Raw genomic sequence first — 23681 nt, 5'->3', positions numbered from 1 at the left:
TGCTCGACCACGATTGGTAGATTTTTCTGCGGCGTAAATTCTTTCTTGCCTTCTTCCATGGTCCAATCGGTTTAAAGTATAACGCGCGCGCGCACTGATTGCGTTAAAAAATAATGATAAAGTTGTTTAAATCTCTGAAAAATTGTTTTCCAAATTTTACAATATGCATGAAATTGAATTCCTCTTTCAGTAGAAATTGTTTTATTATGCGGATATTACGTTACTTTGAAACTTAAGACATTATCGAAATGGTACCATCTGGACAAAGGACCACACTCTTCTAAATTCGCCGAAATTGACGAATCCTGGTTCAACGAAAACCATACCATATATGGCTGTTGCCACGTGCAGTTACCGAAAGTTTTTCGAAAAGAAGGCTGACGTGTCCCCGGGGTTGAGAAGGATTGGAGGGAAATTGACGGGGGTCGGCTTGGTCGACGGTCGAGCTTAAAACCGGCGTCATTCTTTCTTTGCAGAATATTCAGTGGAGACGCGAAACAATTAAAGAGGAGACGACGAGTGTCCGCCTAAAAAGAGAATTTTCGGAGGAGGATGCTCGGCAGTTGGGGCTGGGAAGAAGAATTGGAGTTGGGAGAGGGTACGACAGCCCCGTCGCGAGAGAGACAAAGACGAGAGAGCCCAGACTCGACGCATCCCGTTCCCGACAGCCGGGTGCTGAGGTATGCACCCAGCCGGTGTCACCACCCTCCCAGCTACAGCTCGCCACATTTCAGCACGCAGCCTCCTCTCGACTGTACGGACTGTGAGTACATCGTACATCGTTAGGTTTATCGCGCGCAACGCACGGCGCTGCCCGTTTCTACCGGGAGTAGGGGAGACCGGGGGGCTCGTTGGCACAAGAGGCAAGTTGGCAATGCGTTCCGTTTATGTATTTATAGCGAAAAAAACAATGGAAAAGTTATCACAAAATATCTCTTTTATGACGTAGGTACTTTTCCCAAAGTTTTATTTAAATAAATCAAACAAGTATTAAATAGAAAAAGAGAAAACTCCGATTCAAGAGGTGGCAAGTAAATTTTCGAGCGTTTCAAAATATCGTATTAATGTTTTTCAGCTTGAGAAGTAAATCAAAGTGACGTATCATTAGTTAAAAGAATTAACGTTTCTGTTACTATACGACATGTTATTTTGAGGAACAACAGTAATTTATTGTAATAAAATGACTGAAATCAAACGTATATAGGGATGGGCTATGTTGGCTACAATGCAGCATGTTCGTATTTCACTTATTACAAAGAAACTATACAGTATACAGGAGCGTTCCTGGCATGAAAATGTAGAGAAAGGTTCTCTCTATCATATTAGTACTGTTTAATCGTGATAATTAGTTGTTTAAAAACTTAAATGTCGAAATTGTGAAAACAGTGCCAACGAGCCCCGGTCTCCCCTACTACCGGTAACACATCGGCTTCAATCGTGATTTTTCGATTACTTTCTATTGTTCGAATTATCTCTGGTTACACAGAGATAAGTTAATCGTAAGATTACGCATTATATTTTTCTATTGCACATCCCTCAAATTTAGCTGGATATCTTTACACGTAACTTCGTTAAAAACGCATGTTTTTTGAAAATAAATTTTTTTTCAAGAGAATACTAATCATTATATATGATTATAAAATTAAAATTCAAATGGACTCTTGTTAAATTGTGAAACACAATTTTTTTAACTACGGCGTATATAAACGCCTTTTATAAATAAAGCTACTTTTTCAAGGCGTAATATATACGTCTTCCGTGTTTAAAAGGTTAAATAATATCTTCAAGAATGTCAGCGACGTAAAATTTGCAACGGCTTTCACAAACTCTCGTGTTCATAATTCTAGGGTTAAATGAAATGAGTGATAAGTATTTGTAGTCTGATAATTAAAATACAGACCATGAAAATAGGTTTCCAATTTAAGGACGCGCAAGCATTTGCGAAATTCAAGTCGAGGTCGAATCTGATTATTCTGGTCAAGTTTGATTCGCGTTCGGGTAATCGATAATTTCGACTAACTTGAACGTTTGCAATTACCCTCAATATCATATATTATCAGTATTATCACAAATCAAATGATATTTTATCTATAAGGAAATAAACATCCTACAGACGTAAGAAAGGAACGACACAAAAAATATCGTATTATTTTATTTTATTCTATTTCGCTTATATTAAAATGTTCAATTATACTATACGATTAAAACATTTGAATCTACATTTGCGATATTGTTCGAGAAAAAATTCCTTTTAAATTAGCTTATTTTTTTTCTCTCGACAAAGACCGATGTTAACGACAAGTTAATGTAAATCTTTTAGAGCAGCGTGAGGTGGCCAAGATGCTGACTGCTCACCCTGAGATGCACGAGAAGCGGGACGGCCTCGGCGGCGGGCAATATGGGGCAGGCGGGGGTGGTGGTACTTCGATTGAGGAGAAACCTATTCCGGAACAACCACCCCCGCCTCCTGCACCACCGCAACGAGACCCGTCGGATCCCACTATTAGCGCTAAAAAGCTTCCAAAGAAACGAAAATTCGATCCATCCGAGCTCGAGGAGATGGACAAGACCAGCAACGTCACCAGCCACATCAACAACATGGTCCATATACGCGCGCCCGCTATGTCGCTTAGCGGCCAGCCGATTTTAGGACAACAATCCAGCTTACCAACTATCATCAGCCGGCAGTCGCCGCAACAGCAAGAGTCCGATTATCAAGTACGTTGATGAATGGTTCCAGCAGATATTTTAACGTTACTGTAACTTAGCAGTAATCTTGGCTGATATTTGAACGCTATATGAAAAAATCGTAAATATTAAAGAAGATCAATAAATATATACAAATATATTTATATAGCGATCTGAACAGAATATCGGATTTGACAAAATCTTGATGTACATATATTTCTACGTCTTATTATAGTCTTTATACGGAATTATAAATATTGATACTTTTTATAAGGAGAAATCTAATTCTACACCATAAAAAATAATTTATATATATTTTTACATAAAATATGTATGTAAACAAATTAATATATAATATATCATATCATATCATTATGTACCTTTATTATAATTTATCTTAAGTTACTTTTATTCGAAAGTATGCGTTATACATGAACTTTTTTCTTATGTTTCAGGTACCCTCAGCTCATTCGGGAGTAGTGTTACCTCCTCAAAACACAGCGGTAGATTACTCTCTCCGCGAGGAACCTTCACGTTCTCGTCCTCGACTTGCTATTGATCTCAGTGAGTGGCGCGACCATAGAGTGTTAGCTTTAAGGGATTCATATTATTTCCCGGGTGTTATACGTAACGTTGTTCACGGTGAGATTTTAATTGAGTTCGACGGCGAGAGGAAGCTAGTGCGTTATAGTGACGTTCTGGGTACGAGACGGTACGACGTGATAGGAGATGCAAGCCCATCTCTGGGACAGGTGAAATTGGACACGAAGGTTTGCATCAGGTGCCCGACCGTGAACAGTCACGTGGACGCGACAAAAGTGTTTGTAAAAGGGACAGTGTGCAAGATATTAACGAAGCCTTATCGTTTTGTTGTGAAAATACCGCGGGAGGATAACGATCAGAGTGATAGTTATGTTGTGAAACGCGCGGACTTGCGGCTAGTACAGCCTCCATGGGCGGAGGAGTTGGAGGAGGGGCTGGAGGAATGCGATCCTACAAGAGTCGAGAACATTGGTAACAAATTATTTATATAATCAATAAGATCAATCATTTTTTAAGAAGATACCGATAGCGTGGTAACGTTTGCCTTTTTAAAATTTACCAGAACATGGGTATCGCAATACCACGGAAGCTCCGACAGCAGTGCCAATTTTGCAGATCCATCATACTTCTCATCACACATCGCATATATCAAGTCATAGTGACACGAGTTATTATAGAACGACCGGTACCAGTCCTCTCATGACTTTAGGCACTCCTGCGCATTCTGCCACGGCGTTAAGTAATGGCAGTCGGCCGTATGACGATTTAGAAAGCGAGGATGACTTAGACAGAGAAGATATTACATTTCCCTCGGATGCAGGTTGGATATAGAATAAAATTTTCACTATTATGCATTATTATTAAAATATACCGGTTATATTGCTACATGCGTGCGCGTGAACGCGAAAGACAGAATATTTATCTGTATTTTAATGAGTAGATTATTAAAATGTTGTTCAATATTTCTCTGAAAATGTACTCCCTATATTGTAAGAAATGCTAAGGCTTTTAACGAGAGCAATTTAGTCAAAACAATAGTATAGTAATTCAGGTATATTCAACTGACAGATGCAAAATTGTCAGGGAGCAGCAAAAGAAGCAGCATGCAGAGCCGAGGAAGTACCAGTAGCCTAGTTGAACAACGTAGTATAACGCCTCGTTCTCAGGCAGCCACACCTCGGTATTAATTTTATCAAATATAGTAGCCATTCCATAAGATAAACTGATTAATGCATATAATATAGCGAAACTCTTAATTAATAATTGTACAAGAGTCTATACTTTTTGTTAAACAGATCTCAGGCGGCAACGCCACATAGGTATAAAAAGGGTGACATAGTGGTTACACCAAGTGGAATACGAAAAAAATACAATGGGAAACAGTGGCGTCGACTTTGTAGTAAGAAGGACTGTAATAAGGAAAGCCAGCGAAGAGGATACTGTTCTCGTCATCTTAGCTTAAAAGGATCTGGTCTTAGAGGTCCGACGAACACATTTCCTGGGTATGAACATTCGCTTAGACGTTTGTTGATTGTTTATTATTATTTATTATGATTATTTTCAATTTGTTTACAGTGGTAAAATGGATGGCGAAGAAACATCAAGAGATTCCGATACCTCGCCAAATTACGTTGACAGAAGAATAGCGGGTAGATTCGATCAAGACGAAACTGAAGCTGCTAATATGCTTGGTATATTCTCTATATATTCAATAAATTAATAAGGACTTTTTCTTTATATTTCAGACAAGATTATAACTTTATTATAGATCATCTTGAACAAAAACAATTTATTGTATATATTACATCTAGCTGTCGATAATCTGTTTATACAGAATTTATTTTTTGATATTCGATATTCTAAAGTTTTTATATAGTATTAATTATGGATTAAACGCGTTCCATTATTGCAGTGTCTTTGGGGAGCTCTAGATCGGCTACGCCAGCTTTTTCGTCACCGACGGGCCAGTCTTCTATATCTCCATGTATAAACCAGTCACCGGTGCCGCCTTTGGGGCTCAATCAGAATAATGTATTTATGCCTATCTCGAGTCCCGCTCACCATGCGACTCCGCTGATCTCTCCTGGCGCAAAATGGAAGCACTCACCTACGCAATCGAGCTTTTTAGTTCAGTATCCGCAGCAAGTGATAAAGCCTGAGCCGAATCGAGTAGACAGAAATCGACCGATCCCGATAACTGGTGCTATCCCCGCCAGTTTAGGGACAAGCGTGATAAGAAGCTCTCCGGTGAGCCGGAGCATGCAACCCGGACAGAATCCGACTTTGTCGTGGTCGGAGCAGAGTCCGCCACCGACGAGACATCCCTCGGTCGTGACGTCGATCGCTCAGCAACAGCAAAACATAATCTTGCAACACGCGCTAACGTCGAGCAACGATTTTCCCAATCAGACCGAGATGATCGAACAGAATTCGCAGTTGATAAAACCGCCGGTCTCGCCTCACATGTCTCTGTCCGCTATCCCAGTGCCGCAGAATCTTACGCTCGTACACAAATCGCTGGAGCAACCAGTCGACTATGCGCAGTCGCCGCAGACCCAGGGTCAGCCGATCTATGTGATGCAGCATGAAAAAAAGTATCTCGTGATAAAGAACAGCATGGACATGTCGGCGCCGGCGGGCATGCACATAAGCAATCAGGACGACAAATATCGGCAGAGTCTGATCAACCACCATCCGGGCCAACTGCCGGTATCCACATTGCATCAAGTTCAGTGTCAACCACCACAATCACCCGCGGTTTCATCCGTCCACATTGATAAACTGTCTGTTTTGCAACCTGTAAGTTGACACGGCACATAATGAATAAGTTAAATTGGCAATTTATAGTTAGATATATTAACACTAGCGTAACACTGGGATATTCATAGATAAGTTAATCACGTCTTACTTGCTTGTCATTAGGTGAGTAAAGTAAACACGCATACGACCGTACATATGGATATGCAGAGGAATCAGCCGCTGCCTACGAGTGCCGTAATGACATCCACCACAGAGGCAACCAATCCGTCTACTCCGACAAGCGTCTTCCAGCACGTAATTGTTCAGCCAGGACATTTGGTGCAAATTCCAAAAACTCAACTTTCTAGAGAAGAGAATGCAAAAAACAACGGTATCCTCTGTAAGTTTTATATTGCAATACGAATGCATTATTACATAGCATAGACAGCCCTTATCTAATTTGTATCCCCAATTGAAATCTTTCCTCATGTCTTTAATAATTAACTTTTGTAAACCGTCTTAAGCGTAATTTAAAAGTTCAAACATTATAGCATTCCACTTTCCTTTTTATCCCATTTCGCTATCTCGCAATTGTTTGCAACGACGATCTCAATGTCATAATATGTCGAATTGATGATACAAGCAAATTTGACTAAACGGTAAGGCTTTCACAGATGGCAGCCACGAAGTACCTCCTGCATACCAGCCCCATCCCCCATCATTACTGAACAATGCAGCGCGCAGCTGGAAAAAAGGTTTGAGTTCTGACTGCCAACTGAAATGTATCAAGCCTATGGAATTGCTGTAGGTTGCAGTTTGTCAATGGTACATTACGCAAGGACATTTGTTTTTTATATTCAAGTGTTGCAAGCACAGATGCTTAATTATGTTTTAAATGTTTACGTTGTCGTAGCTTTCTTTTTGTTTCTTTCATTTCTTCAGGTCTTCACGCATTTATTTTGTGTACTCTAGTGTAATAACGTATTCCTTACGTTATCATATCAATATTAGAAAAAGTATCTCATTCTTTTAAATTGAGAAAATTATATACTATTCTGCAAATATATATTATTCACATTTGTCACAGATATTGTGTTTAACATAAGATATTTTTAATTTCGCAATTTTTTCCCATGTACCATTGCCAATCTTGCAGCAGACGCAATTAATTAACAAACTTTATCCTCATCTCTTAACTTTTCGTTTCATTTAACATATACAAATAAGGATTTATCTACAAGAACTTTAATGCTGGGGAAGGCTATTTACTAGCGTTGGATTATTCGAAAAGTTTACGCAGATTTTTTAAGATGCAAAGACATTTTTATGTTTAAATAATGTTTTTATTCAATACATATTATCATTTTGTTTTACATTTTTTTACTTTCTCATACAATTGAAGATCTTATTTCAACAAGTTATATTATAAAATAAATTGTTCTAATGATGTCTATTGATAATCAGCACGAACTTTTCGGACAAACCAATATTTACTTTACTCTTGAATCACGACTATTTATTAGACATATTTGCGTTACAATTGCTATACAAATGCTGTATATTAATGAATATTCTTCAAAATAGTAACGTTAGCTTCTGGTTACTTATCACTGATATTTCGATAGTTTTTAATTCTAGCTTTACTTCAATCAATTCTTTTCATTAATCCACTAATCCATTGTTCCTTTTGGATATATAGCAGCGAAAACGTATATCGTATCTATATAAAGTCCATAACATTACTTTATCGGCTGCTATTCCCACATCATTACTAACCACACTCATTGCAACTAACCCACTAACTTCATTGCAGCTTTTTCCTGGCAGACGACAGTTCTGGAACAATCAGAGGTGAGCCCTCCTCCTTCTGCTCTGAGTCCACCCCTGAGTGCACCTCCAATTCCACTAAGTATGAGCACACCTGCTGAAGATGGCCCTGGTACTGGTTCAGATCCCATAACACCTGCCGAAGAAGAGGATGATGACGTTTTTGAAGCAGAACCGACCCCACCCGCAGAAGTGGAGGCTAACGCTAATAAAAGACGCAGTCAATCGCTCAGTTCTTTGCCGCCACAGACTCCACTGAAAGTAAGTTCGATGTATATTACATGTGTGTTTTTAACTACTGGCATTAAGTATAATTAAACGAGTTAAATTATACATAATATTAATAATAAAAATATAATACTGCTCGATAATATTAATATTAATAATGACCGAGTTGTATTTAATGCTATTAATATATTAAGAATATAATATTTTTATTGAGTATACATTTTCATTAACTGTCTGCAGGCTAAAGACAGAATACGTCGACCCATGAACGCATTTATGATTTTTTCAAAACGGCACCGCGCCGTTGTGCATCAACGTCATCCGAATCAAGATAATCGGACAGTATCCAAGATACTGGGAGAGTGGTGGTATGCTTTGGGACCAGAGGAGAAACAAAAGTATCATGAGCTTGCCTCGGAAGTGAAAGAAGCGCACTTTAAGGCGCATCCAGACTGGAAGTGGTGCAGTAAGGACAGACGGAAGTCGTCGACGACCAGCTTTAAAGGAAGCGAGACGGGAAGGGCAAAGTTGAACAGTACGGGAGAAGAAACGGATCCTATGCAAGGTTCTTCGTCGGAGGATCAATTAGCGATTACGTCCGATGAAGTATCTACTCCAATTACTACCACATATAATGAGACTTCCACTAATATGGAGGTAAGAAATTTCCCGATAATATAAATGTAAAGCAAGTTACAAGCAAGTAAAATAAGTAGCGTTTAAAAGAGTAAGTCTTGTAAAAAAACTTCTTTCTGTTTACTTTGAACGTTTGTTAAGAAAAGCTATTTGGCTCATTGACAAAATTATCGACAGATTATGAACCAGTCACACACGCAACATCGGATTTCGGAGATTCCTTTGCAAATCGAAAACGCGGAGATCGACATCAAGCAGGACGACGACGCAAATGGATCAGATGATGATCAAATGGTTATCTGCGAAGATCCTCAGCCGGAAATAGATCTGAAGTGCAAAGATAAATTGACAGACAGTGATAACGACGCGCAAGACGAGGACGCGGAGAAGAAGTACAATCAATCGCAGTTCTCGGCGGTGACCGGTCAAAAGAGGGAAGTGATCAATGTTAAACAGGAAATAACGTGCAGGCCTAAACCAATAAAAGGTACTTCTGAAACGCAAACAATTGTAACGTAACGTCTGCACAACACGTTACATAAATGTCGTTTTAACAATATCAATCTTGATGTTTATTTAGCACGGATACCTTCAACAGGTATAGAATCTACAACAAAATATCACCATACTTCCATGGATAAAGGCAGTACTGTATCAGTTTTGTCGAGTACGTATCCTTATCACAGTCCTGTCAATCCAACAGGAGTGTCAGGGTTCCAGCCTACCGGTGGCGCTTTCATAACTATGCCGGTATCGCCGAAAGTTATCAAGCCGGAACCGGTAAAGGGCGAGCAGCAGTATAGCACGCAGTACAGCGTGAACAATCTTGTGAGCATCCACACTGAGAACGGACGGAATATGCCTAAGTTTACAGCAGCTCCGGTATTACACACTGTAAGTATTAGACGGGTGGACGCTTTAGCATACATTTCTTGCGATTCGTTTAGAGAAATCGCAAATATCGCACATGTGTCCGGATCATTAAGAGTAGCTATCATTCGTGCCGACAAGCAATACGTTTCCCGATGACGGTATCGGAGTTACCTCATCACGGTCGTCCGCTTAAGAAAGTAGTGCACACGTTACTTCCGATAGTTTTTGAATAAAAGATTTTTAGACACGGACTTAGAGATTAAGTAACAGGTTTAACGATACTAACAGATTGGATCGAAACCTATGATGGCGCTGTTGAAACAACAGCAGCCGTTGCAGTCTTTAGGCACTACTCTTCGCCCCCTTACTTCAACTGTCCCTTATCAACCACCGCTCACTCTAACATTGCTCGATAACGATTTGGTGGCTGTTTCCAAACCGCAGCAGGGATCGCAGTACCTTAACCCGACGCCGCCGCACTCCAGGATGTACGGTGGTTTCCAGATACCCATCAGTGGTGAGTGTACAGAGATTGTTCCTGTTGCTTCGCTTGTCTCAAGCATATATCGTATCGTAACGTAGCGTAACGTAACATAACGTAAATAACGTATCTGCGATCCGCATACAGACGCCAGTAGCCGCAACAATTCGATATCCGTGCAGAGTTTGGTTTCGAATAATAAGATGGAAATTAAAAGCGTGATTGTGAGCAAACCTTATTCGGCAGCGTTATCGACAATCTCCACTACGTCGACTTACCGGGGGATTGGCCATTCCATTGCTCGCCTTGCGGAATCCGAGAACAGTGACAATCAGTTAGCTACGAATCACACTCAGTTTTACGGTAATCTTTCTGCGAATTTATTAGTATTTACACATCGCAATACGCGTAACGCACTTACTTACCTTCTGTTTTTTCTTTCTATTACAGTCAGTAATATAAAAACAGAAGACAGAAAGGGTACTGTAAATATCGCTCTTCCCGCAACGAATGAGATACATAAGCAACCATCGACGCCTCACACGCCGCATACACCTCAGAGTAATCACGGAAACGGTGATCTGCCGTTGAATAAATCATACACATTCGATGAAGGCCAAGGCAATGACATAGGGCCGAGTAAGGGTCCGTTCATGCTTGCTCCAACTCCGGCACAGCTTGGTCGAGCGCCATTGCAAAGGAGACAATCAATGGGTACACTAATACATAATTACAGTTTGTTATTTCGACAATTATGCAAGAGAAATAAATATATTACTGGTACATTGAATATCTCAAAATTTTGTTGAGACAAAATCCATTTAAGAAATTATCTAAAAAACAATTTTGTTGTTTAGCTTCTATCAAATTGTAAAAGCTTTGTATTTTTTATTGTTAATTATACAAATGCTGTCGGTGCTCGGACACTTTCTGAGGAAAAATGTCGACTTTAAATGGATCAAAATTTATAGTTAAAAACATATATGGTAGTTTCCATATATCTTTACGTATTTCTATGAATTTTGATGAATCAATTTGATACTAAACTGTTTTTTCTTTTCTCTTTCCTTCACGGTTCCTCTTCTATTCCTTTTACTTAATAGCAATGCCTCCCACATCAACTGCAGGAGACCATGGGCCAATGGCAACACCTCAACATTGTGATAATCGACCACAAACAAATACATCTCAAACAACAGAGCAAACGCAACAACAAAATTTAACAGAATCTCATACTTCTCCTTCTCCCTCTACCAAGAAGGGCTCCTTCTTTAAGAAAAATGTGGAGGATGGTATGGACAGGTACTATCAATATATTTTCAATCTCTTTATCATATTATAATGTTGTTGCGTTAAAGAGAGTTTATAAATATATCAAATTAAATTTGGTAATGCATTGAAAACGCACTGGTCGAATAATTGCAGAGTTCTCGAACAAGTGAACTTTCAAGAAAAATTCTCGTCGTTGCCGGAATTCAAACCGGAGGATATACAAAGCCCGAGTGCGATCAGTATAAACACCCCGGGGTCATCTAGCCACAGCAGTTCAGCTTCTATATTACATCCGCAAACACCTATGCAGATGCCAGGTTATCGAAAGAAATCCGCACAAGGACCTCATAGGCCCACAAGTAAATAATAATCTATACATAGTTTTAACTAGGCTTGGGTGTAATTGCATTCGCGATATTATGTACTTTTTTTCTAATAGTGAATGAGGATGAGATCGACTCGGATACACCGATATCAGCCACTCCAAAGTCTACGTCGAGTGTTAAGCTGACAGGCACCACGTTCTTCGGCCCGGATTTCAACGTCGATGCTTATAGAACCAACAACGATCTAATGGATGTCGATCCCAGCTCTCCGCGTACGCCGAAAACCCCTGGGAGCAGTGCCGGGAATACCGTGCTGGGAATCGGTAGAAGTGACAACGAGCGCGGTCACAGGAAGATACTGGAGCAACGGAGACAATTGGTCATGCAGTTGTTTCAGGAGCACGGTTACTTCCCGTCTGCGCAAGCGACTACCACGTTCCAACTTAAGCATGTGGATATATTTCCTACCAAGACTAGCTTGCAACTGAAGATCCGAGAGGTGAGGCAAAAATTGAAAGCCAATTCGACACCGAGCGCTAACAGCCTCGTTAGTCCATTGCCGGTCTCCGAATCGTCTCCCGTTGTAACTGGTAAGTACAAGTACAAAAGGATTTCAGTCTGTCTTGTGCGATCTTTCTTATTTATTATGAATTGATCTGTATTATAAATAATTTCTCTAAATTTTCTTTAGGTTTAACTGCTCCTCCAACATCGATGGGAGCTCCACATTCACTGCCTGTAAGCAGTAGTGGTAGCTAGCACCCACGTGCCAACTGTGATACTATGCATCCCCTTACTCCGCAACACGAATACATCATTATCCTTTGAAGAGCGAGGTGTTTACTAGAAAAGTCGTTAGTGCACACTCTCTTTGGAATTTGTAAAGTACTGCGAAAGGCTTTAGTGCAATTTTAAATTACGATAAAGTCTGGTGCGGATGACTTTAGCGGGAATACTGAGACGTGTCGATATATAAATGTCAATAATGACCGATTTTGTATATAATATTGAGCTATTAACTGTTTTGGAGATATCAGCTGCTCTCTTGGAGTGTGTGTTCTGATCTTTATGATCGATCGTCGTTGAACAATAAAGAAAGGAGGAAAATTGCGAATATTCAATAGTTAAGTCGCAATACTTAGCGACAGTTTATGTTTTCACATATAAATCTGATATATATGAATCAAATTGTACTATACTACATAGTAACACATGACGGACAATGTAAGCATAGTTGTACGTTGAAACGTACCATGAGATGAACTTTCTTCTTTGAAACAAAAAAGACAATATTACACTGCACTATAGATCTAAAAATATCGAAAAGGAAAATTATTATGACAAAAAATATGATATTATTTTATTACATTTTAAAATTCGCATTTTGCTGTGCATTCTTAATTGTGTAATTGATATTTGTACATCAACACGTCCTGCGTGATTCATGAAAGGCCTAAGCCATTGTTAAATATTGTTGAAAATATGAAAATGAAATTCATAGAGAAAAAGAGAGACAAACAGAAAAGGGAGAGAGAGAAAATCGTAATTGGAAACATTATAAAACATAGAATTAACAGAACATTATGAAATGAAATCAGAGTTTATATATATATATATAAATATATACTTTAGTTATACTTTATATATATATATCATATATAGGTCGAAAAAAAAACTATAGAATGAAAACTGCGATAAACTGCACAAAAATGTATGTAATACACTCATCAGAAATGTTTATTTCGCATGTAAATAATACGGAATAATCTTGAGGTAAAGAATATCTGAAGAGTTGAAATGTCTGCAATTCTTTATCTAAAGAGTTGTAAGAGCACCGTATTCTTGATTTATAGATTACGATACCAGAGGTAAAAATCGTGCCATTGTGCGGCGACAAAGTGAAGGGAATATGCATGCGCTATAATTCCCATACTAGTGGAAGAATAATTGTTAGATAATTCCTGATATATAGATAATATGTAATATGTTTCTCTGACATTATTGAAAGTACTTATTCTACTGTTTTTAGAGCTTTGCTAAGATTCAATGCATTAATCTATATTTTATACGTATTTTAAAAACGGTCTACCTTTTTTCATTTAATCTTTTTTTTGTTTATTTTATATATTTTTTTTCTTTTTCTGGCCTTAGATTTAAGCGTTTTTATGCAGGTCGTAATTTTTTTCTTTTTTTTTTGGCCGTGACAAATACACATTTTATTATTATCTTTATTGCATGTATCAAGTACTTAATATGTACTACATAGATGAAGAGGCAAGAACAAAATCCAATCGTTGTTGGTATTCAAATACCGATATCGATTTTTAATTGTCGGCTATTACCGTATATCATTAACAGTAGCAACGTATTAAAAGTAAAATCGCGTACCCTTTTATCAAAGCCTAAACGTATATGTTGTATACAATGAATTTGTACAATATGTTGAATAGGATCAGTGTTGTTATATATCGTGTATTTTAATAAGTTTATTCTTTATTATACAAGAGAAAAGATGCAATGTATCGCATCTGTTTTAACATCCTCTTTTACTGATCCAACGTTCTTCCCCTTTTTACGTTGTTAAAGCTCTCAGAATTATCGCATCGAATTTTAGCAAAGATTGTTGAATTTGGCTGTAAAATAGATTATGTAATTAGTGATATGTTTATAAAAAAAGCGCACCTCGACAGGTTGAAGTCTCGCGCCACGGCACGTATATCGTAGTTAGGATATGAGACAGTGTCTATTCTACATATTTTGTAAATAGAAAAAACAATATACTAATTGAAATATATATATATAAATGCATATATATATATATTTAATGGAGATGGTAGAGTATATGGTATTGTAATATGTAGAATTATAATTATGAAGAAAAGTGCAGAGGCAGGATTAAGTTTAGGATAATTGCAGATTATGGGCCTTCATCTGTAGTGGACTTTTGTGCTCGGGACGGTCCTCCCACCCTTCTCCAAAGTTAATCCTTTCCTAAAGCGTTAGGATACTATTGTTTGTATATAATATAATTATATCATCATCCTATTGTCTCTTGATTTATTATCTTTTATCGAATGTTAAGCGCACTAGGGGCAAATAATAACGTAGGAAGAGGGAAACTTAAAGCCTGGATTGATCCTGTAATGCCTTCGTATCGCTGATTATTACTTAATTAATGTCTCTACTCTCTGTCGATGAGAACTCAGTTTCAGACTTATATTGCAAGCCATTTTAATACGTTTTAAAACGATTTTTATGGTTGCGTTTCATGCAAGCAATCAAAATTCGAAGGGTAATCGTGTAAAATTGTGAGAATATTCTAGAGTTGCATACGTACGTTTGTGTCGCGTGTCGTGAAGTATGCAAGCTCGTTTTTATTTAATTCGGCTAAATTCTAATAAAATACCTCTCGTACGATGAGATTCGTAGAATTTTTTTAAAAAGATATTTTATTATAAAATATTTTAGATACGAATGCTCAAGTCTTACTATATATTTATGCTGCATGCCCACAAGATCTATTCTACACAGAATCTAATGAATTTGTCAAATATATTTGTGTCTTTACAGTGTTCAGCAATAACGGGAAAAAAGTCGTCTATTAAGAAATTGTTTATTAAGCGCCTCTTTTTTTAAATCTCTACGCGCACTTTTCATTAAGTCTTTTTAAAAACATGTTCCAGAGATACATTTTTAGATCTAGATGAGACAGGATCTTAACAGGGTTTGAATATCTCTCACATTCTAGCCCATCTCTCAAAGAATTAATACAAAAAAATAAATACTATATATATTTTGTACTTGCGTAAACTAGCGAACTACTTTCCAGTATTTATAAGATTCTTGAAAACTTCTTTGATATATATGTGTATATATAAATATATACATATAATTAAGTATATATGTATTTTATTATATATATATATACATATATACATATCTATACACATATTATATGTATGTATACATATAGATTATACATATATACATATATGTATGTATCTATGTATGTATATATACGTATCTTCTTCCCCCCCCCTTATTTCGTATGGTGATGAAATACGTTCGTGATTTAGCAGCCATGAATGTGACTGTGATCTAGGAAAACAGAAGTAAAGTAAAAGTGGCGGCTACTCTACTGACTATTTCTTCACCACTAGACTTTCTTCCTGTGTGTGTTTCCTTCCTCTTTGTATCTCTTCTTCCTCAATGTATAAACGGATATGCACTAATTCGAGCGCTTCTTCACACCACTCTTATCATTATTATTATTTTTTTTTATTATTTGCGTTAAATATATTTTTACTGTGCTTAGCCGCTACGCGATTTACCATAATATCCAATTATTCTATTATTTCTTGTTTAATTTTGAAATATTTTTAAAACTGTTATGTAATTATATATATTATCAGTCAAGATTAATGTTATGAAAATATACGAAGCATACAAAAGTAAATACCATATATAGAAGTCGTGGACAATGACTCTATATGTATCCATGCAGTAAAAAACACTTCACGTTGAACATTGATACGTTGTACGATGTACGTGCGTCGTGCATATACATGCGTGGGGGATAATATGAATAAATACAATTATAAATATAAATATATAAATATGCAGTCGCATATGTGTATGACATCATGGCATATATTATATGTAGGAGAGACGATTATATATATCTGGCTGAGGCATTAAAATCTGCACCAATCCAACGAGACAGACAAGTCCGCTTTGTACCCTGAGACGTGATCGACTAATACGCACCCCTGATGATCCATTTCAGTGTCGCCAAGCAATATCTTCGGAGCGTGTTCTCGAGTGTAAATTGTATCAGCGTCCTTGCGCGCGAACTCCGTGGAATTACTCCGTTAAAAGAGAAAGAAGAAGGAAGCGATATATACGCGTGTATATTTTTCTTAGTCGTATCTAATCGGCACGAGGTGTAGAGGGTATATCAGGTACGGAGGGAAATTCTTCCGGAGAGAGAGACAGAGAGAGAGAGAGAGAGAGAAATCATCTCTTTTTACACTTGCGTACTACCGTAACGATGTTCGTTTGCCGATTTTACCATTGTGCCTGTAATCAATATCTCGGGACTCACGAGTCGTCGTTTCAACGTGTTACGAACTGAATGCGAGCCGAGCGCGTTTTGCGGATGAATGAGCCGATGGAGATTGGCAGATTTTAACACTGACGCCGTTAAAACGAGTACCAGTTGTTGGACCAAATTGCCGGGTACACAAATACGCATACACACACACACACACACACGGCCGTTTCGAAATGCGTTTACTTTTTCTAAGGAGCGACTGAGGGATGAGAGCAAGAACGTGAGATGAGAAAGGAATTATTCGCACGGCATTCTTGTGGCATTTTACGTTACCGGAATCCCCCCCCCCTTCCCCGATCACGCAAAACCCAAACGACTGTTTCCGTCTGTAATTGTACATACTTTGACGTAAAATTAAGTGTGCGCGCTCGTTTTTTCCCCTTCGGTTCACGCGAGTTTGCTAGGTTTGTGATCTTCGATGAAAGCTTGGAAATGTTTGACACGGCTCGACGCCGTCGTTTTCTATTGAAAGATACACCCGACCTCGGCGCGTCCCACGGCGATCGCTCCAGTCGATCGTACAATGTCACACCGTCGCGCGTCGGTCTTCTCCACCGAACATTTCCATATCTCGCATCCTGCAATTTCATCGAAGTTAAGTTACTCTGCTCAGTAATAAATCGTAGTGCTACATGATCGCGGATAATAATTATTAGTAATAATAATAAAGTGGAATTAGAATTCTAACGTTATTTCGGCGAGGCACGTTGCTGCGAACGATTGATGATTTACTCATGTATGATGAAGTGTATTATATGAAAATTTACTCTCGTAACAATGTAAAATCTATATTTTATTATAAGGTGGAAAGAGCAGTATGGTGGATTATCTTATGCCTGGCCAAAGTATTATTACACCGACGTTAGCATACGCAATAATCAGTTTTACGAATGGAGATCGGCATGCGCTTTACTTCCGGTAAAATATAATCGTCGCGGAGAGACCGTAGCTTGTTGGCGAAGCGCCGTAAAAAAAAAGGGTTTCTTTTTTTCTTCTTTTCACGACGTATATACACTGAAGTGCATTGTTCTGGGGGAGACATTTTAATGGCCTCTTGTGTGTATATTAGTATTAACGACACTGATAACTGTAAAAATAAAAAGAAAGGAAAAGGAAGGATTCTTAGCACATTACAGAGATATTACGAGTTTTCAGGAAGCAGATAAATATGGAATATTATATACGAAAAATATTCTTCATCAAATGTATATTACAAAATCATATATATTATATACCGATGTCTGATTATAAAAATATTGAACAAGTGTTATCAAATAAAATGTTGTAATCTGTGTTGACAATCGCCGATTGTTCTAAGCTTGACACGAACGTCGAACGGATACATGCCTTCTTGAGTAATAAAGGTAATAAATCTCGATATTTGGGGATGTGTCACGTTTCCAAAATGATTTTTGTCTCTGTACATGTAAAACCGGCCAGAGGAAATCTTTTCTCGTGAGCCAAGAAATTTTCAACTTCTTAACTTACGAGACAAGGAGAAAGGTATATTGTTGTGAAATATGTTGTCGGTATTGAGAAGCCGAAATCACTCGTGTATATATATTTTCTTAAATATCTATTACAACACATAGCTCCGCGCGATCCGATTAGATAGATGGAATATTTAAAAAAATGCAATTTAAAAATGCAATAAATAAAATCTATAGTTCACTTGCTTCATTGCCATGTTCACGTAATCACTTGCTACTTCGATATGTTTTCCTTTTGCTTTTTCTGTTTCTTCGTTTCGATCTCGTCGATCGGCGCAGCTTTCACAAACGGAATCTCGCTTTCGTATTCGGAAGGCATGTAATCCGACAGAACTTTTGGCACCTTGATGCCAGTTTCCGTTTGATGTACTTCCAAAATTGCGCAAATTACGCGCGTCACGGCGCACATCGTCGCGTTCAGCATGTGAACGTAGTCCGTCGTGGTGTTCATTTTCTTCGTTTGACCGTATCTGCAGATTAAACGAATTTCACAAGACTTTTACGGTAAGTCTTACAAAATCAGCAATATTTACATTCAATCTAATCCACTGACCTGACTAGCAATCTTCTCGCTTGATAATCCAAGCAATTGCTACACGATACGAGCTCGCGGAATGCACCCGATCCAGGGAACCAGGCTTCCAAGTCCAACTTCTTGGAAGCTGCATGATTCAGTGCACCGGATACAATATTAACTATACGATAAGGAATGTCTAAGGCCTGATAAAATTCCTCCGCGTTGGAAATCATTTCTTCCATCATCTCCCAGGATTTGTTATCGTGCGGCGAGGTAAGACAGAATTGCTCTACCTACAAATAAGACAACATATATTAAACACATACATTAAATTTACTGTTTTATTTAATAAGTGATTAACTTTTATTTGAGATGTTGGGTGGCTCGTTGGAACGACTCATTCTCATTCAAATTTTTAAAATTTGTAAGCTGTACAAGCTAAGGGTAAGAAGCTCTGACCGAAATCTTGATCTTCCTAGTTAAGGGTTGTGCATGTGGCTGGCAATTATATCACACGAAATCGCTGCGAATGTTCAAAGAGGAAGACCGAATCTTTAGAACAAGCCAAGGATTGTGAAGCCAACATTGATCAATAATTCTCATTTAACTCCACATACCTTTTCAAACTGATGCACCCTAAAGATACCCCTAGTGTCTCGTCCATGAGAGCCAACTTCTTGTCTAAAGCAAGTAGAGATTCCAGCATATTTTATCGGTAATGCGTTTTCAGCTATCCATTCGCCCCTATGGAAAGCTGCTATTGGTTGCTCGGAAGTAGCAATGAGATATTTCTCTTCCATTTCTTTGTCCTCGTTACGTTCGCTACCTTTACCAATCACCTGATACAATAAAATATGGTAATTGTAATTAAATTAATATTTTGTGTTAACTTTCTTGAGATGTTACTTCTTTATGTACCTTGTACAATTCCTCATCGAATTGAGAAAGTTGCGCCACTTCTTGCATCGCGTCTTTCCGCATAGTAAATGGAGTGTACAGAGGCTTGTAGCTTTTTTTAAGTAATTTCCTCAATGCTAATTGTATTAGGGCTTGTTGAAGAAACACCGCTGGTCCAGTGAGGAAATAGCCACGTCCACCGGAGACACTTGTTCCACGTTCTCCGTCCATTCCGTCGATCATGTGGATCAGGTCTACGTGAGAGTACTTTTTTCTCTCGGTGCAGTCTCCCACCGTTCTCTCCACCTAAGGCAATGAATATTAGGTAAATATCAGACATTAAAAACAATAGTATCTCGCTTAAATCCTGCAAGAGGCATCAATTGAACGTACCTTGTTCTCTTCTTCATCGTTGCTGACGGGCACAGATTCGTGCAAATGATTCCCCACCTCCCGGAGTGCGTTATTCCTCTCTGACTCGGTAGTCTTCAGATTCTCATCGTTCTTTTGTATGGCATCGTCGATGAGGGTACGTATTCGTTTGATCTGCGTCACCGTCAAAGCTTTTAGGCTCTCGGAGCTCAAGTTGTCCAGGTCGTCGGCGATGGCTTGAGGCACGATGTCGACGTCGCCGAGCGGCTCCTTCTTCTTCATCTTCTCGCCGATCTCCTTGCTGCACAGGTTCTTCAGCTTGTTGAAATTGTCGGCGCTATGACGCAATTGCCGCCAGTGCTTGTCCTTCTCGATCACGGTATCCACTAGCTGCACATCCTTGAAACGCCTCTTCTGGTTCTCCCGGATCTTTTCCGGATCGAGACCCTTGTCCTTACGGAAGAAATCCAAGTCGAGCACCATAGTTCCTAGTTTACGCTCGGCCTCGCGGAGGACGTATACTGTGCCGCATACACGTGGCACCTCAACCAGCTGCGAAAAGACAGATAAATTTAGTATCCCCGACAACGATATCACATACACATTCTCTCTCTAGGATATTTACTTAACTTTGATATATTTATGTGCTTTTACCTATTCGAGTGACAGCAACTGTCAAAGTGTCAAGTACTGTCAACCAGTAGGCAGTAGCGGCTGTCACAAGTTATCACAACCTCGTCTGACGAAACAATTAGAGGTTATGAGGTTATTATGAGGAGGTAAAACCATAGACATGATACGAATGTAGACTGGAATAACTTCCATGCCAAATGGAGATCCTCGAGAACGGATATACGAGATTAGTCCTCCATTTTGTGACAAATCGGAAGTAGGGAACAGCGCGTTTTTAAAATAAGTTAAGAGATAAAAGACACGGGAAAGAATGTAATACGATTATCTTTATGCATACCTGTACAATAACTGTATTATTATTTTCTTTTCTCAAAAGCTATTCTTATTATTTAAGTGTACGTATTTCTGGACATAATTTCCTTCTCCAAGTTGTGTGACAGTTTAATATTTCTTCATGAAATGTACTGTCATGAAATGTATTGATAAAAAATAGTTTATAATCTTTATTTAATTAATTTCTTATAATAAACGTTTCTTTATTTTTTGTTGCATGTCAGAGTGATTGCTCGCACAATTACAATTTTATATACATTAAGAATAATTGTCTTATGCTAGATATTAATATATTAACTCTCAAATATTGCACTGGGTTACGCTAACGCAGTGCGGTGGTAGTGTTACGAAAGTCGTAATTCTCCAAAATCAAATATTGATTAAAAATTTAATTGCAAGTACTAATTTTTAGAAAGATATGTCAGCTTTTATTTTGAAAGTTATTTGTGAAAAGTGAAATGTGTAATAAAACATATTTCAATAATTTTTGTATATATTTTGGAGTAGACTGCGATTATATATATTTTATTTTAATATAATATTTATGATAATAGATTACTATTTATTCATGATAAATAATAAAAAAATTGTTTTAGGGAAATAATTGTGTAAAACAGTCTAGGGAGCTGTTATCGTTCATTCGAAGTAAGTTAAAAATTATACGCTTATCCGAAATAGCAAACCAAATAAACCATTTCCAAATTTTTGTGCAACAACGTAAAACTAAATTAGAATAATTAATGAACTATTAAGATCAATAGAAAAAAACGATAAATAGAATAGAAACACTAATAATTGTAATATGTTTATATCTATTGCTAATTAACAAATTATCTTTTGCAAAAAAAGAGAAGAGCTTCAAGTCTAATACACCATTTTTACAGAGCGAGATCCACACAAAAGTATACAAAATTACGATAAAAAAGAACTCAATTCCCTGCTCCTCTTTATATGTTCCGAGCAAAAATTCCAAGCGCAACCTCATCCGGATAATGTTTCTTTTATAGGGTACACAAATATGCGCCCGGGCGCATGGGCTCGGCTCGGGAATATAATGAGAATACATTGGCCAGGTGGGAGCCGTGGGCCTCTGAATTAGACTCCAGCCCGCCCACGTCCACTTTTAACCCTCGTGAGACCCCGAGGCCCACGGTTGGTTGCGGCACGCGTATAATTGGGCACAAACTCGTCCGATCTGATTATTTCAATCTTGCGGTCTTAATGGGGCCCGGAGGGCGCCAAAACAATTTAGATAAGGCCCGTTGGAGCGGGCGCAACAGATGCCGTGCGATCCCAAAACGGCGGTTCGTGGCCTTTCTAGGGCCGATCGATCGACTGTTTATACATCGTTCCAGCTTTCGTAATTAAGCGAGTCCGCGATATGACACGTTGATAAATTAGAAGCGCCAGCGTCGTTACTCCCGTAGAGCATTTTTAACCGCGGCGGATAAAAATAGTATAACATTAAATATCTATTCTTCAATGCTATAATTATATGTCTTTCTAAGACAAAATAAAAGGCTCCATTCATCCATTCATCATTTCTAAAAATGGCATGCATGTTTAGTCGATACTCGAATCTATCCAAGTATTGTTGTTTCTTTTCCGCGATCTCTTGCTGCGCTTACTTTGCGAGCAGCTGTCATCGTATATTTTGACAGTTGTGTGTATCAACGGATTAATATATAACAGTATAATATTAAAGCTCTCTAAATAGCGTCCGCGAAGCGCACGTCTGTGATGTCTAGTATAATATAAAACAGATTTGTATACAATAGGTTTTTTCAATTTAAGTTAAAATAATTTTTACAAAAGTTCTTTTCAATATAAGTGAAAACAGTTTTGATAAGATGACAGTTCGTTTTTTAGAGGCGTGTGCATTTGTTTAACATAAATACGAATTCTGACTTCATTAGAAGTCCAGAAAACCAGAGTTTACCATTATTTTTGTTTTCTTTACACATGTCACTTATAAAAAAAAACTTAATAATGCCGCGTATTTAAAGTCTAATTTAGAGGCTATTCGTACATACAATTGCTTATTAATGCCGTTTCAGTGGTTGTTATTATTCACAGCATTAAGAACAATGTCGCCTACTTAATTTAGATAATGATGACGACACAGTGACTCGACGGTAATGATGGCGATGCAACAAGACAAAGGCAATGCAATTAGCGACTGTCGCAAAAGCTAGTCGGATAATTAAGCCGATGGTCTTTCGTTGTAATCCGTGAAATCTGCAACGTAATTAAATGATCCTGCAGCAGATACCTCTTATATATTTTTAATAACGCGACCTTGTGTCTTAACCAATTAAAAACTATGAAGTATATGAAAATATATGAGTTCATAAATAACACAAATTGTTAAAACACTAGGTATTATACATCGTGTGAATAAAGCCATGAAGAAATAAATAACCCAGCGTCGAAAGACGTCAATTAGACGTCGATTCGATGGGTCATTTCTCGCTGGGAAGAGCCTTCTTATTACAATGTAACTTATTTTCATACATAGAAAAGTGCCGAAAAGTTGCGTGATTTTCACGGATTACACGGTTTGATACGTTTATTCGATTAGCAGCGACAGGTAACGTGGCAGTCACAACAAGGGGCAGTTCTAGCATCAATGTAGACAAGAGAACGTCTGTCTTGACCGGAGTCACAAAATTTTGCTAAGCTTCACGCAGGTTCGAACGTGAAAATACGAGAC

At 38.1% G+C, this 23681-nt stretch overlaps 2 protein-coding genes across 12 annotated transcripts in view; one reads left to right on the top strand and one right to left on the bottom strand.

Annotated features, from left to right (window-relative positions):
* The window catches only part of Cic (Putative transcription factor capicua), a 51720-nt gene extending 33616 nt beyond the window's left edge, over positions 1 to 18104 (top strand). For 7 of the 11 annotated variants that reach the window (XM_071716348.1, XM_071716386.1, XM_071716380.1 and 4 more), the window contains 21 exons: positions 477 to 763; positions 2321 to 2718; positions 3144 to 3702; positions 3794 to 4051; positions 4300 to 4411; positions 4527 to 4733; positions 4807 to 4922; positions 5144 to 6030; positions 6154 to 6370; positions 6645 to 6725; positions 7784 to 8058; positions 8266 to 8682; positions 8839 to 9148; positions 9242 to 9555; positions 9823 to 10051; positions 10163 to 10378; positions 10466 to 10729; positions 11119 to 11317; positions 11441 to 11646; positions 11727 to 12203; positions 12305 to 18104. In XM_071716348.1, coding sequence (XP_071572449.1) covers positions 2341 to 2718; positions 3144 to 3702; positions 3794 to 4051; positions 4300 to 4411; positions 4527 to 4733; positions 4807 to 4922; positions 5144 to 6030; positions 6154 to 6370; positions 6645 to 6725; positions 7784 to 8058; positions 8266 to 8682; positions 8839 to 9148; positions 9242 to 9555; positions 9823 to 10051; positions 10163 to 10378; positions 10466 to 10729; positions 11119 to 11317; positions 11441 to 11646; positions 11727 to 12203; positions 12305 to 12372 — 5790 coding nt within the window. In that variant the 5' untranslated portion in view covers positions 477 to 763; positions 2321 to 2340 and the 3' untranslated portion in view covers positions 12373 to 18104. The remainder of the gene's footprint in view (positions 1 to 476; positions 764 to 2320; positions 2719 to 3143; positions 3703 to 3793; positions 4052 to 4299; positions 4412 to 4526; positions 4734 to 4806; positions 4923 to 5143; positions 6031 to 6153; positions 6371 to 6644; positions 6726 to 7783; positions 8059 to 8265; positions 8683 to 8838; positions 9149 to 9241; positions 9556 to 9822; positions 10052 to 10162; positions 10379 to 10465; positions 10730 to 11118; positions 11318 to 11440; positions 11647 to 11726; positions 12204 to 12304) is intronic. The other 4 variants (XM_071716395.1, XM_071716399.1, XM_071716408.1 and 1 more) reach the window with 4 other exon arrangements.
* Positions 18105 to 18258: 154 nt separating this feature from the next.
* Serrs (Seryl-tRNA synthetase) lies at positions 18259 to 20817 on the bottom strand. Its single transcript, XM_071716416.1, has 6 exons — positions 20657 to 20817; positions 20024 to 20554; positions 19652 to 19936; positions 19351 to 19572; positions 18770 to 19026; positions 18259 to 18686 (listed from the first exon to the last, which is right to left on the bottom strand). Exons 2-6 carry the CDS (start codon positions 20483 to 20485, stop codon positions 18431 to 18433), a joined length of 1482 nt encoding a protein of 493 aa, XP_071572517.1. The 5' UTR covers positions 20486 to 20554; positions 20657 to 20817; the 3' UTR covers positions 18259 to 18430.
* Positions 20818 to 23681: the final 2864 nt, after the last annotated feature.

The sequence above is a fragment of the Temnothorax nylanderi genome, unplaced genomic scaffold (assembly GCF_030848795.1).
Source record: "Temnothorax nylanderi isolate EJ_2023f unplaced genomic scaffold, tnyl_v1.0 TNYL_tig0006_pilon, whole genome shotgun sequence".
Lineage (NCBI taxonomy): Eukaryota > Metazoa > Arthropoda > Insecta > Hymenoptera > Formicidae > Temnothorax > Temnothorax nylanderi.
This window is presented reverse-complemented; position numbering and strand designations above follow the sequence as displayed.

Excerpts from the sequence above, each read along its gene's own strand:
- Serrs (XM_071716416.1), bottom strand. The coding sequence starts at position 20,485 with ATGGTGCTCGACTTGGATTTCTTCCGTAAGGACAAGGGTCTCGATCCG. Across the intron at positions 19,573-19,651 it reads TCGATGAGGAATTGTACAAG|GTGATTGGTAAAGGTAGCGA; the intron begins GTACATAAAGAA and ends TTATTGTATCAG. Across the intron at positions 18,687-18,769 it reads GCGAGAAGATTGCTAGTCAG|ATACGGTCAAACGAAGAAAA; the intron begins GTCAGTGGATTA and ends TTTAATCTGCAG.